Source organism: Anoplolepis gracilipes, chromosome 2, assembly GCF_047496725.1.
Source record: "Anoplolepis gracilipes chromosome 2, ASM4749672v1, whole genome shotgun sequence".
Lineage (NCBI taxonomy): Eukaryota > Metazoa > Arthropoda > Insecta > Hymenoptera > Formicidae > Anoplolepis > Anoplolepis gracilipes.
The window spans coordinates 223,485-248,174 of NC_132971.1; the positions used below are offsets into that span (position 1 = coordinate 223,485).

General features: G+C 28.3%; 2 protein-coding genes across 3 annotated transcripts; one reads left to right on the top strand and one right to left on the bottom strand.

Annotated features, from left to right (window-relative positions):
* Positions 1-231: 231 nt before the first annotated feature.
* On the bottom strand, positions 232-6,267 carry LOC140676348 (protein hunchback-like). Of its 2 annotated transcripts, none has more exons than XM_072911306.1 (5): positions 6,003-6,267; positions 4,421-4,552; positions 3,957-4,268; positions 1,973-3,724; positions 232-1,149 (listed from the first exon to the last, which is right to left on the bottom strand). In XM_072911306.1, the coding sequence occupies exons 3-4, from the start codon at positions 4,169-4,171 to the stop codon at positions 2,134-2,136; spliced, it is 1,806 nt and encodes a 601-aa protein (XP_072767407.1). In that variant the 5' UTR covers positions 4,172-4,268; positions 4,421-4,552; positions 6,003-6,267; the 3' UTR covers positions 232-1,149; positions 1,973-2,133. The 2 variants fall into 2 exon arrangements, with proteins under 2 accessions (XP_072767407.1, XP_072767405.1); XM_072911304.1 differs by having other exon boundaries at positions 1,295-3,724.
* Positions 6,268-11,362: 5,095 nt separating this feature from the next.
* On the top strand, positions 11,363-22,695 carry LOC140676347 (uncharacterized). Its single transcript, XM_072911303.1, has 8 exons — positions 11,363-11,971; positions 12,074-12,230; positions 17,461-17,623; positions 17,800-17,823; positions 17,898-18,013; positions 18,114-18,351; positions 18,870-21,713; positions 22,379-22,695. The coding sequence occupies exons 2-7, from the start codon at positions 12,105-12,107 to the stop codon at positions 21,668-21,670; spliced, it is 3,468 nt and encodes a 1,155-aa protein (XP_072767404.1). The 5' UTR covers positions 11,363-11,971; positions 12,074-12,104; the 3' UTR covers positions 21,671-21,713; positions 22,379-22,695.
* Positions 22,696-24,690: the final 1,995 nt, after the last annotated feature.

A 24,690-nucleotide genomic window follows, 5' to 3' on the forward strand; every position in this document is an offset into this window, starting at 1 on the left:
AATATTAGTATTAATAAGGTATATATAAAGGAATATAAAAAAAGAGATAGAAAGATTAATTTGGAGGAGAAGAGTAATATTATTATATGTATATATAAAGTTTAAAATTTCTAAAATAATATATATATATATATTTATATATGTACATAAACATAATATGTGTATAAATATATAATTAATTTCTATTTTATCTTATAGGAATTATTTAAAAACTATAAATTAATATAATACTTTTTAAATAAATTATTTATATTTAGTAATATAATTTAGTACAATGTTACATTGATCAATCAAATATTCATCTTTACAAAATATGGTACTACTATAGAATTATAGAATAAACTTTTCATAGTTTTGTATGTTCGAAAAATATACATTTCCATATAAATTTTTTAATTTGTATTTAGATATCTAATTAATATATATATTCTAATATCTAATTAATATATAATTATATATATTCATTTGTGGTAACGTGCACGAGGTATGATTATCACAATTATGTCATACAATTTTTGCATGATGTATTTTGATGCCGTTATTCAACATTATTTCAAAAAAAAAAAGAAAAAGAAAGTATACATTCAAGTGTACAATACGATATAAGAAAAGAATATATAGAGGTTTTTGATAAAAATTTACCAAGATATAATTACTACAGAAGCATGACCAAGTCGGTTGAAGCAATACAAAAATAATAAGACAACTAGTCTAAAGTAAATGAAAAAAATATGCATTCCTTTAGGTTTGAATCATATTAATAAGTAGATTTGACACAAAATTCATATAAATTAATAATTCGCATAATTTCCAGTCTAATTTGTAAATAAAAATATATGTCATCCATTTTACGTCATACTAAACCAATAACAAGAAAAGTTTGTATTTAAAAATATAATTGCAAATAAAAACAATGTTTTTTTTTTTTTTTTTTATGAAGTCTGGAAATATATATATTGCGAGAAAATAAAAAAAATACTTCTACAGAGAAAAAAAAACAAAAACGGAGAATAATAAATCGCAAAAATAATACAAATGTGTAAGAGTTCTATAAATAAATTTCAATGTCTAATAATACTTTATATTTTTGTCACAGATACATCAAAATTTTTCTTTGTTAACTGTGCTGTTAAGTGTGCTCACGTAATACTGTAACAAGAAAAATATATATTTTTTTAGATTTATAAGAAAAAAAGTCAAAAGGTTTGAAAATTTTGAAAATGCTAGCAGTCCAATTATTGAAAAACTAATACTATTAATATCAGTACTAAATTAATTAATTAATTATCTATACCTAATTTTGCATGCTCGCAACAATAATTTGGATTTCTTCTATTAATAAAAGTATTCACATCAAGTTGCAAAAAAGATAAACTGATACAAATAATTGGTATTAGAAATAAATATTTGTAATATCTGTAGATTATTTAAGCTAATAATAGATGTACATTATACAGACATCTAACAAAACATCGAGATCTTTAATTGTAAGTATAAGAAAAAATAAAGAAGAGAAAAAATTGAAAAAATAGATTATTTTGATCTGAATCACAAAATGTCATCTATTTAATTCTTTTTGACAGAGATTAAGCCTAACATAATTTTTATAATGTCTCTCCTGTCTACATACAAAATTAGATAGAATTTATCTCATCATTGTAAAAATATGACAGTCAGTAACATTGTAATGTGTGTGTGTGTGTGTGTGTGTGTGTGTGTGTGTGTGTGTGTGTGTGTGTGTGTGTGTGTTTTGTGTATTATATACATATAAAGTATTAACAAAAGTTCCTTGTTTGAAGAAACCTTTTTTTGTAATTCTTCTTATATATAATTACTCTCTTATATATATATAAAAGAGCAATTATGTGCGTGTGTATATATATATATATATATATATATATATATATATATATATACACACACACACACGCGCGCACCTTTTTTTTACTATTCTTTAAAATTATATATTTACCGATTTGGTAAATGCAAGTGCTTATCAAAGTAGATAGTAAACATTTTTGACTAGAATTGTATTAGAATATTTGTTTGCTGTCTCGTCCACTTTTTTTCTGATACTAGCTCGCAGGGTGTAGGATTTTCCTCTCAAATAAATTGCCGTTTGATTTATCGCTTCTAGGTATGCTGCGATCGAGCGATATGTAGAAAAAAAGATACTTTATCGGTACAGTGATGACCACATATATTGCACGTATAAGGATCATCGAAGCCATGACAACCCATATGCATGGTATACATGACAACATTGCCAAACGTAATCTCGCAATAGTGACAGATATGTTCAATGCCGATTGAATCGACAATGGTTTTGCTCCTACTATCCTTGATATTCTCATTTTCTTCTGGAAAATCAGGTCCACTAATTATCGAAGATTTGGAAGATTCTACTTCCTCCTGTTCTGATTTCGTGCTCTCTTCTATCGCGCGACGTTCCAATTTAATTGCTCTACCTTTACGTTTACTGGTGCGGATGATATTTGGTGAGTTTGTAGCTAATAACTGGAATTGAAATTCATTTTTTCCAATTTCCTCGGTGACGCGGAGATCCAACGGTGCATCTGTAGATTCATCTTTCTGTGAGTTTAGTTGAGTTTTTAGCGTTTTGAATTTATATGTCGAGGATTTATCAGTAGTCTTTACGTCGTTATCGGAAATATAAAGTTCATTCACATCATTTGTGTCGGAACAAGTTGTAGATCGATTCTGGATATATTCATCAGCCATTTTCATCATTTTTATGTACTCCATTAATGTATCAGCGTGAGCGTAATTAATTTCCTGCATATTTTTGTGAAATGTCGCATCCTCGTGAAATAGAGGCTGGTTCGACAAGTTAAAAGCAGCAACCAGATCACTATAAGGAAACGTTTTGACAGATTGGTCCTTTTTCATGCTATTCTGGATTATACAATTTGCATCATTCATTCCATTCACACTTAGGCAACGAGCGGCTGGTGATAGAATTGGGGAAATTGATGCTGAGCTGAGTTGGCTATTGTTGATCGAATTCTGATTAATGCTCTGCTCCAACTCATCCTGTTTTTCAGCGGATGACTTTTGTTTGGGCCCGCGTTTGGTACCATAAACATCGATGATGGATAAGGGATTTGGCGAACCATCAGCGTTCAACACCATCGCTGGTTCATGTTCTTTTTTTCGTAGATGCTTCTTTAGCGCATTACAAAACTTGGTTTTATATGTACAGTTTGCACATCTATATGGATAAATATTCGAATGTTTTTTTAGATGACTAGTCAGCATTGATTTGCTTACGCATGTATAAGAACACTTTATGCACTTGAACGGTTTAGAGCCATCATGCACACTAAGCCAATGGTGATTCATGTGATGTTTATATTTGGTCACGAAAGAGCATTCAGAACAGGTAAAGCCTTTGATGTGGCAGCGCATATGTTCCCAATATTCCATTTTCGTGCTCGCTACAAAATTACATTGTTTGCAAATTTTACCTTCTCGAAAATGTTGTTTATTTTGTTTTACATTATCTTGTAGATTCATGTGGAAAAGTTTAGATTTGTCTATTTTCCTTGTCTCATGTTCAGTATCTTCTTCTAATGTAGAAAAAGAGCAATTTGTTTTTTTTTGAAGGAATTTAAAGTCTGGCAATTGCGCAAGGATGGCTTTAAAATTTGGATTATTGTATTTCGATATCCAATGATTCACCATATGTTCATTAAATTTTGATCTAAAAACATTTAACGGATATTTTATACACGCATTTTCTTTTATATATAAAAATTTAATTTCATTATTTTCTTAACTCTCATTATATATTAACAAACGCGTAATTATTAACTGGGCAAATTATATATTAAATTTAACTAAATGTATGACAATGAAATTTAACTATAAGTATGACGTAAAAATATTATTTACATGTGTATCTTCTATGCTATAATAATTTAATAATAGTGTACCTGTTTGATGTAACAAAGGCACATAAAGAACAGCACAAGGTACTTTGTGTCAGACTTATATCTTCATTGGACGGTTTCATAATGTTCGACATAGTGTCCATCGATTGTTTCTCTTGATATTTGTTCATGTTTTGCGTAACTTCTTCAGATAAGTTGGAATTCTCGGAAAAAAACTGGCTATTTTTGGAGATGGATGACAAGTTATAATTCATCATGAAAAACAATCATTTGCTTCTCGACTTGTTAAAATTGATCTAATGATGGAACATCGAAATCAAAAAAAATTATAGGTTTTTTTTTCAGCTTCTCTTTCTGTAAAAAATCATTAATTTTATTTTATAAAAAAATAAACGCAAGAATATTGCAAGCAATTTTATACACAAATTGCAATTGTCATGAAATTGTATTTGGTGCAGTAAACAGCTGCTAAGTTTAATTAATGCGGAAGTTGCGCGATTACTCACCACAATTTTATCACTTTAGTTGAACGTGATTTCTGAATGATAAGGATGTTATTGGCCCGTGACAATGACTTGTTGTTAAATCGGCACGTGTATAAAATTTGTTGTTTTTACTTCCCTTTATTTCGTCATTATCTTTAAAAACATAAAGTCGGGAGTTAAAAATTTGTAATAATATTACACAAAACAGCGATGGACTTTCTAATTTCCTTATTTTATTTGAAATTAAGAGAGCTATATAGTTTAAATACAAAACTTTTTCGAAATAAATATTATTGACACAATAAATCGAATTGTCTAAAAATCCATATTGTAATTCTATAATTAATCAAAAATGTTTTACTTTGTTTATAAAATATTATTATTTGCCAACAAATATGTTTCTTTTCTGTCATATAAATAGAACTTCCTTACATAAAGGAAGAAAAAAAATATTTAAGATATGCTAAAAAAAGCTCTTTGAATTCAGCAGATATCATCAATAACAGTGATAAATTTATTTCAAAACATTTAATGATTGTGGATTGAATAGCCATTTTCTTAGTCTGATATTACAAATTTCGAATGAACAGTACTGTTTTCTATTAAAGGTCAAACCGACGTAGTATTTCGAAATTCCAAACGATATATAGGTACGTCAAGATCATAACAATAAATAGAAAATGTATGAATAAATGGAAATTTCGATTGGCAAATGTATTGTAACATAAAATAGATAACACATGAAAATACAGTTTCCCTTTATCAATTAGACAAGTAATCACTTATTATTGCTATTTCAAAAATTACAAAAATTTTATTTTTACAACCTACATTCTATATTAATTAAAGACTTATTACGTTCATGTCGTAAGAAAAATTAAATTGACAGAATTGTCATAAAAAAATTTTAAATTAAATTGACAAATTTAATTATACATTACAAAAAAATTATATCACATTTTTTTGAAACTTTATAATAAAGAAATGTGTTGTCTTTAGAAAAATTGAAAAAACGATAAAATTAAAAAGATTTTTCTGTTCTTAGGTTTTTTTTTTTAAATTCTTTGGAGTTAAAACAACCATTTTTTTTTTATCTTAAATCAACAGTTTTTGTTTTATCTTAAATCAACAGATTTTTTGACATACGGTAGCTAAATGACAATTTCAATGTTTAAGAATCAAACCAACGTTTCAAAAAAAGTTTAAATTATTGTCATAAACATAGCTTTGAAAACAAAATTCCTTATTCTTGTTTTTATAAGTAATTATTTCAAATTTTTAAATGGAAGGAATACTATCTTTTTTTCTCGTGTATTAAAAATCTTCTTATATAAATAATTCAAAAATAATCGACAAAACTTATAATTAATTTAGTGAACTAATCATGCATGCAATTATAGTATCTATTAATCAAATTGCTTTAATATACAATCTGAAAGATACTCAAATAGGATTAATATGACATAGCTATATATAAGCCAATCAGTTTTAGATATTTTTTCGATTGAGTTTAATAGAAAACATTATATTATTTTCGAAATTTGTTTTACGACTTATCAAGTTTGTAATAATTTAACAATTTAAAGTATTTATTTAATCAAACCTGATGGATCCGAATCTTCTGCTTTATCATCCTTCAATTTTGTGGCTATAGATTTTCTTTAATGAAAATATCTTTAAGAAGTTTTCATTCACAAGGTATTCACAGAAAAGTGTGAACAAATCACTCAGCACTGTTTTTTTGTAAGTCGCGATGTGTTATTGCCTTTATAATGTCTACGATTATGGAGTTAGGAATATCTGAGAAAACGAGAAGTAAGGTCAGGATGAAGTAACAACGACATTCTAAGTCCCAAAATGAAATAGCCGCATATTTCTGTATTCTGTTGAAGGGGAGTCATCTTCCCTCTCTAGTACGTTTGCCCAATCAGAGTCGTTCGGATTCATAGATTTCGCAGATACTATTCCCTTTCTCCCACCCCTTTTGCGATACATGATGGTGTTTATTATATAAATCTTCTATATCAAAGAGTTGTCCTTCCTCTGCTCCTTAAACAATACAAATCTATATTATTTCTATTATTTCTGTCATTTCTAACAAAATTGCTTCTATCTCTCTGTGATGCATCAGTTATTCATCAAACTTTTTTTTTCGCAAAAAATGTCTTTTATTGTATGATTTTTCTTCAATTTTACTTGAGTTTATTATTTAATAGGTTTTTTTTAGGTCAAACTTTTATAATGCTTTTATAATACTTTTATAGTACTTTTATAATACAAATTAGATTTTTCATGTAAAATACATATGTGAAAATTTTCATGGTTTTTATTACATTTTATTTCAATTCATTTTATTAATTTATATATATAAAATCGATGATAATTTGTAAAAAGATTTCTTTCTAAAAAAAATTCTTTTTTAGGACCTTTTTGAAATAAGTTTTATACAGGGTGTTAAAAAATTGAATATGAAATTCTATAAAGTTTTGTGAAAAGTATTTTTTTCATCTTACCATAGTCAAGGAAAAGCGTAAAGGTATGCGAATATTGAACTTTTGTGACAAAGAAAGAGGTCGTTGAACGCAATCTATACCTTCATCGTGAGAAGGATTCTAAAAAGTTTGACCGACAAACTTTGAAGGGAAATAGAAGGGAAATAGATGTTGAGAAAAAAATGTTGGTCATATATGGATTTTGTCAATATCTGATCACGTCTTACCAAGTATAGTCATATATGATATTATATGATAATTAAATAAAATCATATGTAACTATCATATATAACTATATTTGGCAAGATATGCTTAGATATTGACAAAATTCATATATGGCCAATTTTATATGGACTCTTTTTCCTCTGCTCCTTAAACAATACAAATGTATATTATTTCTATTATTTCTGTCATTTCTAACAAAATTGCTTCTATCTATCTGTGATGCATCAGTTATTCATCAAACTTTTTTTTACGCAAAAAATGTCTTTTATTGTATGATTTTTCTTCAATTTTACTTGAGTTTATTATTTAATAGGTTTTTATTATTTATAGGAAAGGCGTAAAACGTATGCAAATAATGAATTTTTATCACAAAATAAGAGGTCATTGTCATCGCAATCTATATCTTCGTCACGAAATACTGGATGCTAAAAGATTAGACCGACAAACTTTGAATTGAAAATGTAAGTGAAAAAATTCAAATCAAGGTTAAAATAATAATTTAATTTTTCCACTTACATTGTTTTTTGTTAAAGTCACAAGTCTCCTACTTTATCATGTATTATTAAAAGAAAGCATTGTAGAGCAAAATAATATTAATAAAAAGTATTTGTTTTAACGTCATCCATTTCCCTTCAAAGTTTGTCGGTCTAATCTTTTAGCATCCAGAATACTTTTTGTGACGAAACTATAGATTGCGATCAATGACCTCTTATTTTGGGAACAAAAATTCAGTATTCGCATACGCTTTACGCTTTTCCTCGATTCTGGTGATGATAAAACACTTTCCGCAAAACTTCATAGAAATTTATGGGGGTGTGCAAAAGAGGTAAGGCACAGCTGTTCAAATGAGGGATACCTTATTCAGGTATAAATATGTGAGACACATTCTCTCGTGGCGGTAGTGACACGTGCTCAAAACACATACGTGGAAATGAATAATAATATGAAAGCAATAATAATACATTTCATCCTCGCGAACAAATAACAATAATAATATAGTCATTTTTTAAAATAATATCTTTATTTTTCATGTGATAGATTTAATTTTCTCGTTAAAAAAAATAATAAATGCAATTTTCATTTGTTGAATGGTTTTTTTATGTAAATAAGAATACAAGCTATATAACAGCACATATATGTAACTCTCAACTCCCGTTATACTTTTCTTCTTCCCCCTTCGAACGAAGTTAAATTCCATTTTTTTATCCAAGATTACATATATAAACATATATATACGTATACATATATATATATATATATATATACGTATATATGTAATCTTGAATAAAGATCTTGGATAAAAATTTGCAATTTAACGTCATCCGAAGGGGGAAGAAGAGAAGTATGATGGGAGTTGAGTTTTAATTATATTATTAATTGCATTCATATTTCTAATTATACTTATTTGCGAATTTGCGACCGTTAAGCTGAAAAATTCGGCTAAATCCATAGAAAGGATAGTCGACGATGGTAAGGGACCCGGACGATAGTTGATCGGACGAAACGCAGGCTGCAATCCACAAATGGCGGTCTTTTCCAAGGAAAAATAACTGACAGCTGACCCATGCTTGAACTCGGTTGACCTTAACGCGAAATAGCGCACATGTTTCCACACGCCAATTTTTAACATAGACCAATTTCACCAAATCACCTCTCGGAATTAGGATTATAAAGGAATTTGGCTATTTTTAATAATGGCTCGTTATGCTTAAGAAAATTAATTATTCAATGTTCGACATATGTTTGATGCTCGATTTTGATTTAAACGATGTATTATAACTTTTAATAATTTTATAAATTCAGAACATATAGTTATAGAGATTACGTAAATGCTTACTTATTTCCAAAGAATTTAAGAAAAAGTTAAATATATAATAGTCGGAGAAAAAAGTACATGTATACTCCTGTATAATTACTATCCGTATATGTAGAAGAAAAATAATAAAAAGAATAATTAAAAAAATAAAAAAAATTAATTTTTACATTGATTTTTAGAAAGTAATTATACATAAAATTATATAGTTATAGGAACAATTGTTTCTTACTTCTTCAAATTTTACTTTTGATAAAAAACAGTGCAAAAATAATGCTTAATTATTTTTCAATTATTCTTTCTTATTTTACTATTTGTTACTATTTTTTAATTATTAAAATTATTAAAATATTAAAATATTTATTATTATTAAAATATTTTTTATTAATTCAAGGCAAACAAATTCATAATGTATATAAAAAAGAGAAAAATTATAGTATTTTTTTCAAAATAATTAAATCTTTCTCAAAATATAATAGAAAAAATAATTTTACGCTAACTATTAAATGGTCAGGCCAGTAGCTCTCAACAAATCGCGCTTTAAAACAGATTCTATATAGATAAAGTAGCTCTTTCTTTTCCTTTTATATTTTCAGTATTCTTATTTTTTTCAACATCTTGACTAGAAGCCTGTGCAGGTTGAACAGCTCTCGATATTTAGGTGGTTGTATTCGTTCTATTCATAATTCCGATACATCGTTTTTTTCAGCTCCTTCACCTGTCCCTCAGGTTCTTTACTCTTCTCCCGATTCTAATAATATGATTTCCATAGAAAAAAAGTCTCGTCGAAATTCTCTGTTTCTTTTTCTTACACATGCTTGCATGTTTCGTAGACATAATTTGTCTCTTACTTAACAAACACACCTACATATGAATAGATTTACTGGACTTTTAAAGAATAAACAAAATAATTATTAATATAAAATTAATGAATTCTACTTTTAAGAAGAAGCATCAATATTTGCATTTTATTATTGTCTTTTTCATCAATAGATTATATCTCTATATGCACTGTGCGTTAATTAATTTCATTAATTACAAGTGGCAGGAATCACGCATTTTGACATTTTGAGTGCTGAAGAAGATACAATGTTATATAATTTTATATTCATTGCAGTGCGTGAAAAAGGACATATTTATATTTGTGTGATAGTATGCAATTTTGAATTTTGTATTTCATCGTACCACATGAAATTGACGACGAGTGGACCGGACGCTCGTAACTTGATAAATAAGTAGTCGCGGGGATCGGGGGTCAGTCTGTTACGAGAAGGGTCAGCTCTTGAACAATACCGAGTGCACGGCCTTTTCACCGCGGGGTTAATATCTGGACGACTAAACATCGGCAGCCGGACAATGTGAGATTTATAGATCGACTCATACGCCATCATTGTCCTTCCGATGTCAATAGCTGTAAGCCAAAAGAAGAGATTTTCGAAAAACGACCGGCTGGCCACAGTCGTTCTGAATTCGCGTGACGGTTGCGAGCGAAATGAAACTGTGAGAAACTGGAGAAAATCACATTTTCGATACCCCCTTTTTATTCTCCCCCAATATGCCTTGCTCTCCTATTCTTTTCATTATTCTTATAAAACGAGTAAAATAGTAATATAACCGAGAATTAATAATAAAATCTTCTCATTAAAATATATTTTTCTTTTTTTCTTTACTGTCCTTTTTTTCTTTTCTAAACATAGTGCAGTAACTTTATTATTTTTAATTATCATAATCATTTTTTCATTTTAATTTTGTGCTAAAATAAATGGCACAAATGTTCAATTATTTTTATATTGTAATTTTATTGCATTTCTCTTTATCATAACATTGATTATAATATAAACAATGACAAATAATGATAATGATTAGGCTAAATATTGGCAGAATCAGCTGTTACATGTGTGATGCGCATCAAAATATGATAAAAAATGATTTCGAAACGTGTCACACGTAAATTATTTAGGGTGAAGTGACAAAATCGTTTTGCATGCGTGCGTGCATGCGTGCGAACTATGTGAGTCTGAAAACGCTAGCGGCAAGAATTGTCATTTTTCGCGAGATAAGATTATGACATGTCGAGACCAATCTCTTTCAAAGTCACAAATAAAAAATCGTTAATTTTGCATAAAAAAAATATCGTTAAATTCTTGATTATCAACTTTCCTTCCAGCTATCTTATTGTTTTAATCGGAAACCTGTATATTCAATATTCCAGATAAGTTATTTAGTAGCGCCGGGGCCCCTACCCCCTGTATGTAGGCAACAATCTGATTGTTGATAAACTAGATATATTTTTATATACCTGGTATCACGACGCTACTGCACATCATTTGATATTTAAAATTTGAAGCACATGAGGTATAAAAATAATAAAAAATTAACATAAAAATGTATCGCAGTTGCTAAATACAAAGCTAAATATACCGGCAGCGCAACATGTGTGTTGGCTGAATGAAAATGAAGATGAAGAATGGCAGTACCTTAAGACCTTGAAATCTCAAATCGTCAGTTAGTGGTCAACCGTTATGAAGGAAGGATGTGCTAGTGCTACGCTTGCTTTTACCTCGCTTCGCGTTACCTTCTCTTTACTCAGATCATTTAATACCGGTCTTGAAAGAAACGTCTATAAATACTTCGTTCGTCGAGAGTAAAGCGAATAAAGAAATTATATATACTTGAGTTGGTATATAACTAATTCCTTTGAATAAAATAAAATACATTTAACGTGATTTTGACAGTTAATAACGGCCTTTGTTATAGGCCGTCTTCGTATAGATTTAAATACGATAGCAGCAACTAAAAGAATAATGAAATAACGAGTGAATGTTTTTCAACTTGAAATATATATTTCAAGTTACTCCATATTTGTTTAACGGTATTTTCTTGGACATCGAGAACTGCATTTCTTCGTGACGTTGAAGAACCGCGCGTGTGATAGTTTTCCGCCTACGAATTTATATTTATAATCAACAATATCAACGACGTTGCATCAAAATTGCAGAGCAACCGTTTTAGTCGAAAATGTGAAAATCGATGAATGTACAAGTATAATCTTTCTTAGCATATTTTGTGATAATGAGAATGTGAATATTTTAATCAGCCTAAATGCAATATCACGATGCAACGTCATCTCAAGAAATGTTATAGAAATTAATCCGAATCTCGTAAAAGACAACGAATGTGTGGAAATAACTTGAGTAGCAGTAAAACTCAGAAAATGACTTCTATGTGTAGCAGTAGAAAGAGCCATGCCGTGATGAATACAGATGGTTATTTTCATAGACCTAGCCCTTACGCTTATCAGGTGAGGCTTATATTTATTATAATTAAAAATACAATGTGAAAATAATTTATTTAAAAATTTCGTCAATTCGAATCAGATACAATAACTGAATCTTTTGTATTTAAAATAAATATAATGTATAATTACTTGCTGTGGATACAAAATAAGATGATTACATACGTATACAGATACGATATTTTATATATATGCATAAATATTTCTCTTATCTCGTATGTAAATATGTTATATAAATTTATAGGAACATTATGCGCAAACGAGAAATATTTTTTTCTATTTTATTTTTTATTTTTTTTTCGTGAAAGAAAATATATATAAAAAAAATTAATTTGTTTTCCTTCTCTCCCTCTTATTTTTTTATTATCTCCTCCTTTCTTTTTTAAATTTATTTAATAAATTAGTTATTTTATTAAAAGATTATTAAAAGATATATTTAGTTTAGAATCGAAACGCGCGACAAAATGCCACATGCATAATTATATATTTTTATTTTATGTGTGTGTATGTATGGAAGGAGTAGAAGCCTGTCAAGCTTTTCAAGACTACCTAAATTGTTTACTTTATTCTATTATTTTTAAAATTAATTTTACGACTTATATTGTATATTTGATTTTACTATTTAAAATAATTTTAAGAGAAAAAAAGTTTAAATGAAAAAAAATATATTAATTTTAATAAAAATTTTACAAATATAATAAATAAAAAATTTTTTCTTTTTATATAATATTTTTTTAGGTGTTTCTTTTATGCCAAAATAGGCATGTTAGGCGTCATTGAGACATTCTTCTGTGACGTATAAATTCCTTCATTTATTTTATCTTACAATCTTTTAAATTATTCAGCAATTAGACTTTCCAGTTTAATAAGTTTTTTTTTTCTTTTTATGTTAAAATCCACATTTCTCACCGGTGTAGTGCCCTAGGGTAATTAGATGGTTAAGTCTGATCGTCGACACATGTCCGCAATTCGCGCACAATGGTACCGTTATCAAGTCAACAACAGTGAGCGATAATTGCGACGATAGTAATGCATTTACTCATGGCAAATTATATTATATGCAATGAGATCTCTAAATGAGATGCACTCCCATAACTAAGAAACAAGATTAAACTTGAGAAATGCGAGGAAATAACGTACAACGTATCTGAAGAACGATTGCACGTATCAAAATCTTATCGTAATCTTATACGTAATACACAACGTCTTTTATGCTAATGTTTCCGGATTATATTTGAATTGTTGATCGTACGCTCAGATCGTCTGAGAACCGAATGATAATTGAACCTCTTCGTTATTGAACCGAGGTGAGTTATGAGATAGAAATATATACGCATCCAGTCGCATAGATAATACCTTTTTTATCTACCCACAGTTACTATAATACCTAACAGTTAGGTTCAACGTACTCGGAATATAAGTACACGATTCTAAATATGAAAGTGTCCCAGCATAAACGAAAGATAATATTTAACAGCATTTTTGAAATTGTCGGACATTGACAAATTAATTAATTAATTTGAATGATCTAAATCTTAAAGTCGCAATAACATCCACAATATATAGAAATTATAATCATACTGAATCATACTGAACAATAATATATAAATAATTTTTCTATCACACACAATAGGTTTTCTATCATCTAAAATTAAGTTTTTGTTGCAGTTATCTATCGATTTACTCAGGTACTCAAAACAAGCCATCTGTATAAATATATATTACATACTCTTCTGGAGATGATAATTAATCTAATTTAAAGTTTAATAAAATCACACTGCACACTGCACACTTTTAACTGAAATTACATATATATTCTTGCTATATATTTCTATTTAATCAAGTTATACATTAAACTATAAATTGCACTTTTCTTTTAATTATACAGTGTGTGTGAACAATCTAGAATTTGTTTTATAATATTCTTAATTATTAATTATCTGTATTAGTTGTTTTAATGAAAAATTTAAATACAGTTTATGGCTACTAAAATAGAAAATAAAGCACTAGTATTGATTTAATGTAAGCATACATGTTAACGGTGTTATTTACAATTATTATACATAATTAAACATAAAACTTTAAAAAATTCTTAAGAAACTGATTGACTAAAAAAATTATCTTGTAATTTCAGAATTTTAGAAATTATTCTTAAAATGATTCAATATGGAAAATGATTTTCATTTTGAAAGAGATAAATTAACATTACATTTTTTTTTTTTAGCATTGAAATGTGTCAATCATTGTCATCATGAAAAATAATCGTGATTATTTGTAAATAAAACTATTCCGATCATCATCTTACGTGTTTCCATAAATAGCGTAATGTGATTTTATATTCCGATTCTAGATAAATATTATATAATAATACGTACTTGATGTAGATAGTCCAAGGGACCATCGACACGTTTCTAGGAAACTCTCATTAAACCAGACAAAGATGAAAGTTGCGGTAATGTCCTTGAAGGATCTTTGCACTCAGTAAAATTGTTCGTACTTCTATCTTCTTCTCTTTTTACCACCTCTTCGAAGGCCGCGCATTGACTCCGCCCAGGTCATGATACGCATACGAATAGAGTTGCTTATATGTGAAGCACATTTCTCAAATTATCATGTACAAATCTCGAAGTTTCTTAATGTATTTTTAAATATTAGTTTTCTAACTGCATTATTAGCCTATGCAGATATTTTTGCAATGTATTTCTATTTAATTGAAATTTAAATATTTAAATTATATAAATTAAAGTGAAGTTTGGCAGGCAAGTTTGTTGGTTTTTTTCAGTTTGTGATCTTTAACAAGCGAATGACAGCCTTTTCTGAAATGCCACTATTATGAATTTTTAATAATAAGATGGTGGAGTTAGTCTTTTCAAGAGTCGCATAGCTGTTACCACGCTTTATGATTTACATTGTTGGATATGCTCGGCAACACCACTTAAGCGCCACCGCGAGTTATTCTTATATAGTTCACATCTCTATTGAAAAATATTAAGTAGAGGATGATCAAATGGTATCGACAAAGAAAATTAGTCTATAAAATGATGTATAAATGATTTTAAATACAATATAAATAAATACATGATAATTCAGAATAACAATACATTTCTTTTGATCAAACGTAAAAGAAAGGTTGAATGAACTGAATCGATGGATGTGAAAATTATATCCAATATCAGCAATTTACTTAAAGATATTATTACAAGATTAATGGATGAAAATCTCAAGTAAAATGCTGCAGAAACTAATATTGACAAAAATGTCAAAATTATATTTTGCAGTAATCTAAAAAAGCCGATCATATCAACGAATCAAAAATATAATTAAAATAATTATCACATTTACACAAAATATTTAAATAATTATCAAAAATTTTTTAGAAAAATCGATACTTTTAATCAAGTTTATAAAAGATAGAATTAAAACTTATTTATCTCGAATAATTAATAAGTAATATGTTTTCTTCAATATTTTTGAAATTTTGTTAATGTTTTGTTGCAGTATTTTTTCAATAATTCTATTACGTTACATTACAACGTGCAACGTTATAACGGTGTTGCAATCTAAAAGATTCTGTGCTGTATGGATTCGCGTCTTCGTCAGACAAAATATCTCGAATGCACCGATGAAATCGACCATGTCGGATGAAATATCTAGATACGAAGCGCGACCGATAAACCGTTAGAAGTTTATAGCTTGTCATCATTTCATGAAAAGTACCGCACGATTTTTACTTTTTATTCTTTCTCTTATACGTAGTTGTCCACGCACTGCACCGCATTATAAAGTTGTGGTTCAAATTGTTTACAAGAATAAGAAAAACAGATATTGCAACCGTTATTGTATTGTATTGTATTAGCGGCGACAATCGTTATCGAAAAAAATATATTTAAATATTAAATAATTTAAATGCTTATATATAAGGAAAGTTATTTGAAGATACTGAAACTTATGTTTGTTTTTTGTTTATATTTATTTCATTTTATTAGTTGAGTCGCGTCAACGAACAGCAGATATGCTCTACATTAAAGTTCACTTATACTTATCCGTTCTGTTTTTGTATTGTTTTTATACCAGCAATATCAAACCAAATCATTAAATGATTTCAGTCTAAAACATTGCAATACATACTTAATCTCTACGTCTAATGTGAATTAATAAAAGCAAAATTGACTTTTTTCTAAACAATATACAGGTTTAAAATATGTCTGTAAAAGACATTTTACGTTTTTTATGTATGTATTTTTTCTATGTAATAACACATATATTTGTGTCATGTCTATATAAATTTTTTTCAACTAAATAAAATAAAATAATATATATAATAAAATTATATATTTATTTATTAAATAATGTTTATGATAAGTAAACTTATCATCATTATTATTATTATTATTATATAAGTATGTATATGTTATTAAAATGTATTTGTATGCTTTATTAAGATTGTATCTACTATTGAAAATACAATCAGACATTTTCACGATTAATGCGACTCAAAAATTAAAAGGTGTTTAAAAAACGTAAGATGATTTTTAGAGACATATTTTTTAAGCACGCATATTGTTTAGAAAAAGGTCTATTTTTCTCTCATTAATTCACATCTTATCAAACATAAAGATTAAGTGTGTAATTGCAATGTTTTAGACTGAAATCATTTAATGATTTTGTCATTGATAATAATCTTATGAAAAGGAACTTTTGAAAATCGATGTATTCAATTTTAATATCCAAATCCACATCTATAACTTTTAAAAATAGTTTTATAGTTATATTTATATTTAATAGGAGCTTTTTATTAAAAACGTAATGTACAAATTTTATATCTCTAGACGTGTTTTAAATTCAATGCAAACGTAGTTATAGTTGAAAATATCAATTTACAAATACACATAGTATTATAAATTTTATACAATCTGCCGCGATCCGCGCGAGACAAGCAAATTGAACGTTATTTGTACATACTCTTTTGCAATACTTTGAAAATATTTGTATTATCCACGCACATTCTACATTATAGTTATAATTGTCAATGATACTAGGATTGTGTTATGTATTGTACTGCATTATGTATATATTCGCTCATGTTTATTGCTTGCGCAATTATTCATAATCGTGCTATCTGATTTGTTACGACAAGATACTAAATGAATGTATGCCAATTAAAAATAAAATATCTTATTAAACAATTGTCTAATAAGTCTTATTGATATAAATATCTAATTCATTCTCATTACAGAACGACTATTATTTGACACCAAGATCTACCTGGTCCAAGGTATCGGTACCACGGGTAAATGGTAAAGCTACATGGAGATTCAGTAGTGCCATGTTAATTATATCCTCTATATTAGTATTAATCGCAGTGCTAGCAATTGCTGGATTAGCTTTATGGATGGGTGGTAAATAAAAGATTTATTAAATTTACACTGTCCTTTAGTTTTCGTCTTTCTTTCTTTCTTTCTTTCTTTTATATTTTTGTTTTAATTTATATTTTGTAGTTTTGTTTTAATTTATATAATAAATTATATGCAAACAATTAATTATTATTATTAATTAAATATCTAATATTTTACAGCTTTCCGAACAAATTCTAAAAATGGTGAGTTTTTATATATTGCATAACAATAATAAATCATATATAATATTTTTATATTTTACGTTATTTGATTACAGCTATTGTCGAATTTTCGTGTAGCTTCAGAATAATTAGAGGTGAAAAATATAATCCTATGTTAAAACTGAGCACAAGTATGGTTTTCAGAGAAAAAGAGCGCAAATTTAAAAACATTGTAAGTAAAGTATTTTAGAATTGTTTTAGATTATAAAACGAAATAAAACGAAAAATCAAAAATTAAAAAAATATTTATATACAATTTTTTATTCTTTCAGTTTGAGCTTCTATTTAGAAGAAGCGTATTGAGTTCATCTTACAAGCGAACAATGATAGAGAAATTTGAGAATGGGACCTTGAAAGTTTTCTTCAGATTATATCTTGATCAAAGGAAAATACCACGTTCTATCATAAACGTTGAAGATACTGTTAAAGATATTATCGTCAAAGAAACATATTCAATATCATCTTTATTCCAAGATATGGAGTTAGATCTCACGACCGTGACGGTGAAACGTAAGTAATGATAATTATCTAAATCGAATGGTAAACTGTTGAGTTATTTTAATGCATGGATTATTGTTGTAGTTTTAATAGAAATTCTATAAAAATAATAAATTACTGGGTATCGTTTGATACTACCCAAACAGCAAACGCATATCATTTTAACGTTAAATAACGTATATTTGCTACCTCAATATGTATTATATAATTAGTATTAACAGGCAAAGCAGGAAAAGCTTTATAAAGTTAGCTAATCATTTATTTTATACGCTTCTTTTTTTGAAACCGATTTGTTTAACTATAAAAATCTAAGTAAGTTTCTTTCAGTTTTATTGAGCATTATTAGTGAACATTAGGATTATATTATATTAAAATATATAGAAATTGAACATTACTAAGCAATGATATACATAATTTTGATCAGCAGTTTACCCTTCGAAATTTCGACGCTTTTTTAAGCATTTACTTGTTCAAATAAAATATATGTTATCAATTTTTCTTAAATATTTATTTTTCTGTAAAAATTTCAGGGATAAATAAGGAAGAAAAACAAAAGATAGGTATTATAAATCAAAAACAGGAACAGCAGAAACACGCTATGATAACTAAAAACAGTTTACTACGACCAAATAGAACCAGCAGCTTAATTATGAATTCAAAGTCAAAAACACATACTGTAAGACCAATTAAAGATTCCAATGAACCCGATATAGACTTTGACAATATCCCAACTATTAAGGGTACTTATAGAGCGACAAAAGTTAATGTTACTGCGTATAATTCAACTAAAGGAACATCTGTGTCAATAGCAGATATCAAAGGTACTACTAAGAAAATGCTTTCCCATGAACAAACCACAAGATCGGACAAAACATCCAATTCCATAAAATATTTGCCGACGGATATACCTTCCATATCTGTTACAAAATCCATGACAATTACTCTCAATAAAGAGAAATTAAACAAAAAACAAGAAGATGAAATAAAAACATTATTAACAATCTCAACTACTCAAAACACTGTGGACATTTTTAAAGATTTCCGTAATCCTGATTTGGAGACTTCACCGTGGAAACCAATCATACCAGCATATGTCAATACAGAATTTAAGTTGCTACCTGATGGTAATATCAAGAAAGCTGATCGTATTGAATCGAGCACGCAAAATATTGTTCCATTAACAAGCGATCTTCACAATAATATAAAACAACTTGACGATAAGACCAGTACAACACCGTCGGCAATATTAGGATTACTGGGATCTGTTAATTTTCATGACATCAGTACCATCGACACAGACATCATCGGCTTTCCACGAGACAGAATCGTTCCAGATTTGACAAAATCTACATCAGACGATAATGAAAAACCAGACATTGAAGTAGCCGGACAGCTGCCTTCGGAAACATACAATGTCAAGTTAAAAATCTCATCAAAATATGATGGCAACGACAATAAAACTTCCAGCTCAAAAAGTTTGTTAACTCACAATATTTCCGAAAACATGTCGATACAAGACAATCCTTTATTTCAGAAAAAATACACAGACTCAAATACTACTCAAAAGACAGAAGAGAAATTCGATAATTTGGCATCGACGATAGAACCTGACAATATTGAATCATTTTATAACGAAAAAAATTCGAGTGAATCACCTACACACGGTATTGGTATAGCGGAGCCCGTACCGGATATAGAAATTGAATTAGAAACAAAAAATCGAAACAGTAGTATTCTGATATTAAGACAAGAAAATGAAAAATATGCATTGCGAGATAAAAAGGTCAATATTAATTTGCCGCAACCAATTTATACCAGTTATAATACTCCTGATCTGAATGGAGGTAATTTTGGATCAAGCTTGATCGAGAATTTGGCAACTAAAAATCCTTTCAGACATACAATACCCGTTGATAAAATCATGTCTGCTATAAATTATAATGATAATAATTCTTCTCATTACTCGGACAATTTATTCGTTTCAAATGACGAGATTGATGAGGAATCAAGTGTATCTCAAGATAAAATTATGACAACATTGCTACCAGATTCGGAGGAGATTATAGACGAAACTTTTGTTACAAAACAGGATGATACTACAGTCCAGTTACCAAATTACGAACAAATTATATCGACAGAACCAAATATTATACAGAACAATGAACGCGACGATGAGTTGTCGCATCTTAACACTACAGAGAGTTATTCAGATTCTACTAGAAAATTGACCGTTGAAAATTTAGACGATAAAAAAAGCGTATCGAGAAATTCAACGTTTATTGAAATTGATATTGTTGAGCACACACCTGGTCAGTCGAAAAGAAATTCGGAGTCGTACGCAGACGAAACGATAGCCGGTAAAGATGAATTAAAGAAAGTTTATAACGATACTTTAAAAGCTTACGTCGTAAAAAATCGCGTTACGTTGGTACCGGCCAATAATAACAACGCAGAAATTATTAAATCAGTGCAATTGAGATCAAAGATCGATTCTCCTGCTGAGGGAACGACTCCTTTGAAGCAATTATCCGGAATGAATAATTATACGCATAAGAGAGATATAAATACCGAATCTGCTGTTTCCGAACGTTTTTCTTCGCACGAAATCCAGCCGGATTCTACGAGATTCAGCGAAAAGGAATCTTCAAAGCACAATAGTACTATAATCGAACAAATAGTTGAAATTGTGACTTCCATCAGTACTAGAGTTTCGTCAAATGTCAAAAGTAATCCCGTTGTCTCAAAAATCATCACCAGAAGTTCTACTAATCCAATTATCCGTTCGGAGAAAATTTCGGCATCAAATAACGAAGCAGATAGATTATTTGGAGATGCTGTCAATACAACGAAGAAAGCACTCTCGTCAGTTCAAGAACGACCATCTTTATCTTCGAAGAACATGAGAATAATGCAAACATCGGATAAAAAAATGTTGACTTTTGAAAATCAAATTCTACTGGAGAAACTTAAGCAACTCGCTGAAATTAGAACGGACGACGATTTTGTACAAGTAAAGAGGAATAAGTCAAATTCTAACAGAATGTCACAACATCAAAATTTTAATGCATCGTCACTGAATATTGATGAATTAAAAAAGATCGCCAACGTTATGACTGAAAACAAAACTCTAAAAAATGCAAATTTAAGAATCACATTCAGTCGCGATGATGTGGCAATATTTACAAAAATACTAAATAAGATTCCCCCCTGTCCTACCGATGAAACAAATGAGACGCTTACAACGATACGACCAGATTTCAGCAAGACTCCTCGAAGTAATAATTATAGAACTGCGCGCTCAAACGTGCCTAAACGAGTAAAAGAATATTAATGCATTAGAGTTTGAATAACTTAACAGTAAGAGAATTTAAAAGGTACAAAGTTTCTAATAATTTTGTTTTTTTGCTGTTATTCTTTAATTTTGTTTTTGCTTTTTTATTGTTTTTTTTTTTTTTTAATTTTATTTAAAGGACGTATATATAGTGTTGTCAGACGTCAATGCTGTCGCGCGACTGGTTGTCTACCTATCTCACAAACGGTTCAGAGTCGCATAATTCTTTAACAATGCATCGAAAGACACGGCTTTCTTAACAAAAAAATTGATGAATAATATTTTCCTGAACTTTGTCTCATGAATTCTGAAATACCTTTATATACTAGTTGACAAATGCTGAGAACAGAATTATATTGTTTTGCAGAAAATGTAATTTTTACTTTAGAAATTTATACTCTAGCAATTGACAATTATAGTATATATTTATTCACATTTATTTTTGATGCACCATATAAAATAATTATTTTATTATTAAAGACAAAGGTAAAGTGCAAGAAAAAAACATTTTTGTAGCATAAAATATGTATTTCTATCGGTATAAAATTATTATAAAATTTAATTTAAAACTGCTTAATTTCAATAATACTAATAACTTTTAGAATATTTTTAAAAATAATAATCTGAAAAAAATAATTTGAAAATTCAAATCCTGTATTTTAAGTTCATATTATATATTTTTAATTTCCATAATCATATTTTTTTCAGTGAAGAAATTTGTGTAAAGAGAGATAAAAGCAGAAGAGCATAATATTAACAATTGTGAATCAAATGTGGCAGCTTCAACAGAGCGAGTTAAATGCTTTGCGGAAAAAATATAGATTTTCAAAGAATGATTATATTACAATTATAATGGAAATTGATAGACGAAATGACTGTAAATAGCATATAGAAGATTCTTTAATTTTAATGGTTTTGATATATTAACAGAAATTTAAAATCATGTACAGTTAATGATAACAAAATAGATTTAAGTACTTACATGAAAATGTCATCAATACAATTATTTATTCAATAATCTCATTGTATTATTAATAAATCCGTACACAGTTTAGTAACAAATAATCACTTTTCATAGACCGCACGATTGAAATTTAAAGAAATTTGCATCGATAAGATGGTTATAATACAATAATTTGATTGTGTATGCACTTGTACGACACTTGTTGTTTATACACTTACTTTTCATATATTTAATCATAAAATGTTCGATAAAAAAGACTGACTACTCCATTATTTTTAATGGCTTTTGCACATATGTACGACAATAGAATAAAATGCAGTAGCCAATCAGCTTCTTGCTCTTCTAGGGATAACAGATAAGTATGATCGGTGAGAAGCCTGCGAGGGGCTACGTTTTTCATACAACTAAGTTTTTTGCTAGCGCCAACTAGATTCATTTTAGAGCTGGCGGAACTACATGACCGGATTTACTTTTCGCTTACACGGTAAAACGACCGATTGATTTATATTCGTGCTAGATCCATAATTGTGAATCTGATAAGTGCGAAAATATATTATGAGTTTATTAATATATTTTATTATATATTAATTTAGCTGCGCGTAATCTTTTTTTCATTTTAATACATATTGTGGATAATAATAAATATATGTACTGTTACAGAAATTATTAAAATTATTTTATGTATTATATATATATATATATATATATATATATATGGACATGAAGAACATTATCCTCGCAAGAGGGGGGGGGGGTGGAAGAGAGAGAGAGAGAGAAATAATAACTTTACTTTCAACAAATTAAATTTGTTTGAGAGTGAAATTTATGCAGGCAACGATTTTATTTTCTTCTTTTTAATATTTATTTAAATTTATCTGATTTTATTAAATAATCACATATATAAATATAGAATAGTTTTATAAATTTAAAAAAAAAACCATTTTTAAATAGACTCTTTTATAAAACTTATATAAAAGTCTTTATCTCTGAGTCTCTGAATCATCTTCCTTATATCATCGAGGTCGAATAATAATGTTATTATTTTATTTCAGAATCTTTTTAAATGTATTTTAACATATTAAGTTTTATCGCGTAGTATCGTCGTATTATTATTATGTATATTATTGTCGCGAGAAACGTTTACGGCGCGCTCGACTCCGAGATGATCACGAAACGCGAGACGCGAGACGCACGTGCCGGCGTTAGCGCCGGAGTAAAGACACGTGCGCGCACTACGCCCATCGGACGTAGGACTCGATATGAATGACTCGCGGCTGTCAGCTGTCACGTATGCAGCGTATCTCCCCCACTCTTACTGCGCAACGCATGACGTCAAGAAGAATGGAGGATATGCTCTTTCTCTCTCTTTCCCTCTTTCTTCTTGCGTTAAAACAATAAAATAGACATTATACTACGTGATAAAATTTAATACATTAAAATATCTACATAAAATGATTTTAAAATACATAAAATTCCTCGGCTAAAATAATTCGATACATTTCAACATATTTAACGCGCTAATGAACATATATTGTAACGAAAATTGAATCAATGATGTTAACAATTGTTTGTGAAAAATAGAGAAATCTTCTATTATGGACACACGTATATACATATTTATTAGACATAACTAAAATGTACTAAATGTATTAATAGTGAAAAATATGTATAAAAAAAATTGTATTGAGTATAAATAATATACAATTACAAATTATTATGACTCTATGCTATTGTAGAAATTTGTCACGATATATTAAATAAATATTCTAAACTCTTGTTGTAACTATTTAATTTCAATATATTACATGTGCATGTTCCTTTTTTTCTACCAAAAAAAAGAGGGAGAGAGAGAAAGAGAGAGAGAGAGAGAAAGAAGAATAGATATTCTATTATTTTACTTTATTCTATCATTATTAGTCTTAGAAAATTTATTAAATACAATTTAATGTTTAAATATTTATTACGAAAATATTTTTTATTATATATATTGCTGTTTATTATAGATTGTTCTATTTAATTATTTATTCGGTTAACAGTTAAAATACAAAAATTTTGA

Bases quoted from the DNA above. Each gene is read 5' to 3' on its own strand.
- LOC140676348 (XM_072911306.1), bottom strand. From the start codon at position 4,171: ATGATGAATTATAACTTGTCATCCATCTCCAAAAATAGCCAGTTTTTT. The intron at 3,725-3,956 runs GTACACTATTAT...AAATGTTTTTAG, and splicing joins GCCTTTGTTACATCAAACAG to ATCAAAATTTAATGAACATA.
- LOC140676347 (XM_072911303.1), top strand. From the start codon at position 12,105: ATGTGTGGAAATAACTTGAGTAGCAGTAAAACTCAGAAAATGACTTCT. The intron at 12,231-17,460 runs GTGAGGCTTATA...TTCTCATTACAG, and splicing joins CTAGCCCTTACGCTTATCAG to AACGACTATTATTTGACACC. The intron at 18,352-18,869 runs GTAAGTAATGAT...TAAAAATTTCAG, and splicing joins CACGACCGTGACGGTGAAAC to GGATAAATAAGGAAGAAAAA.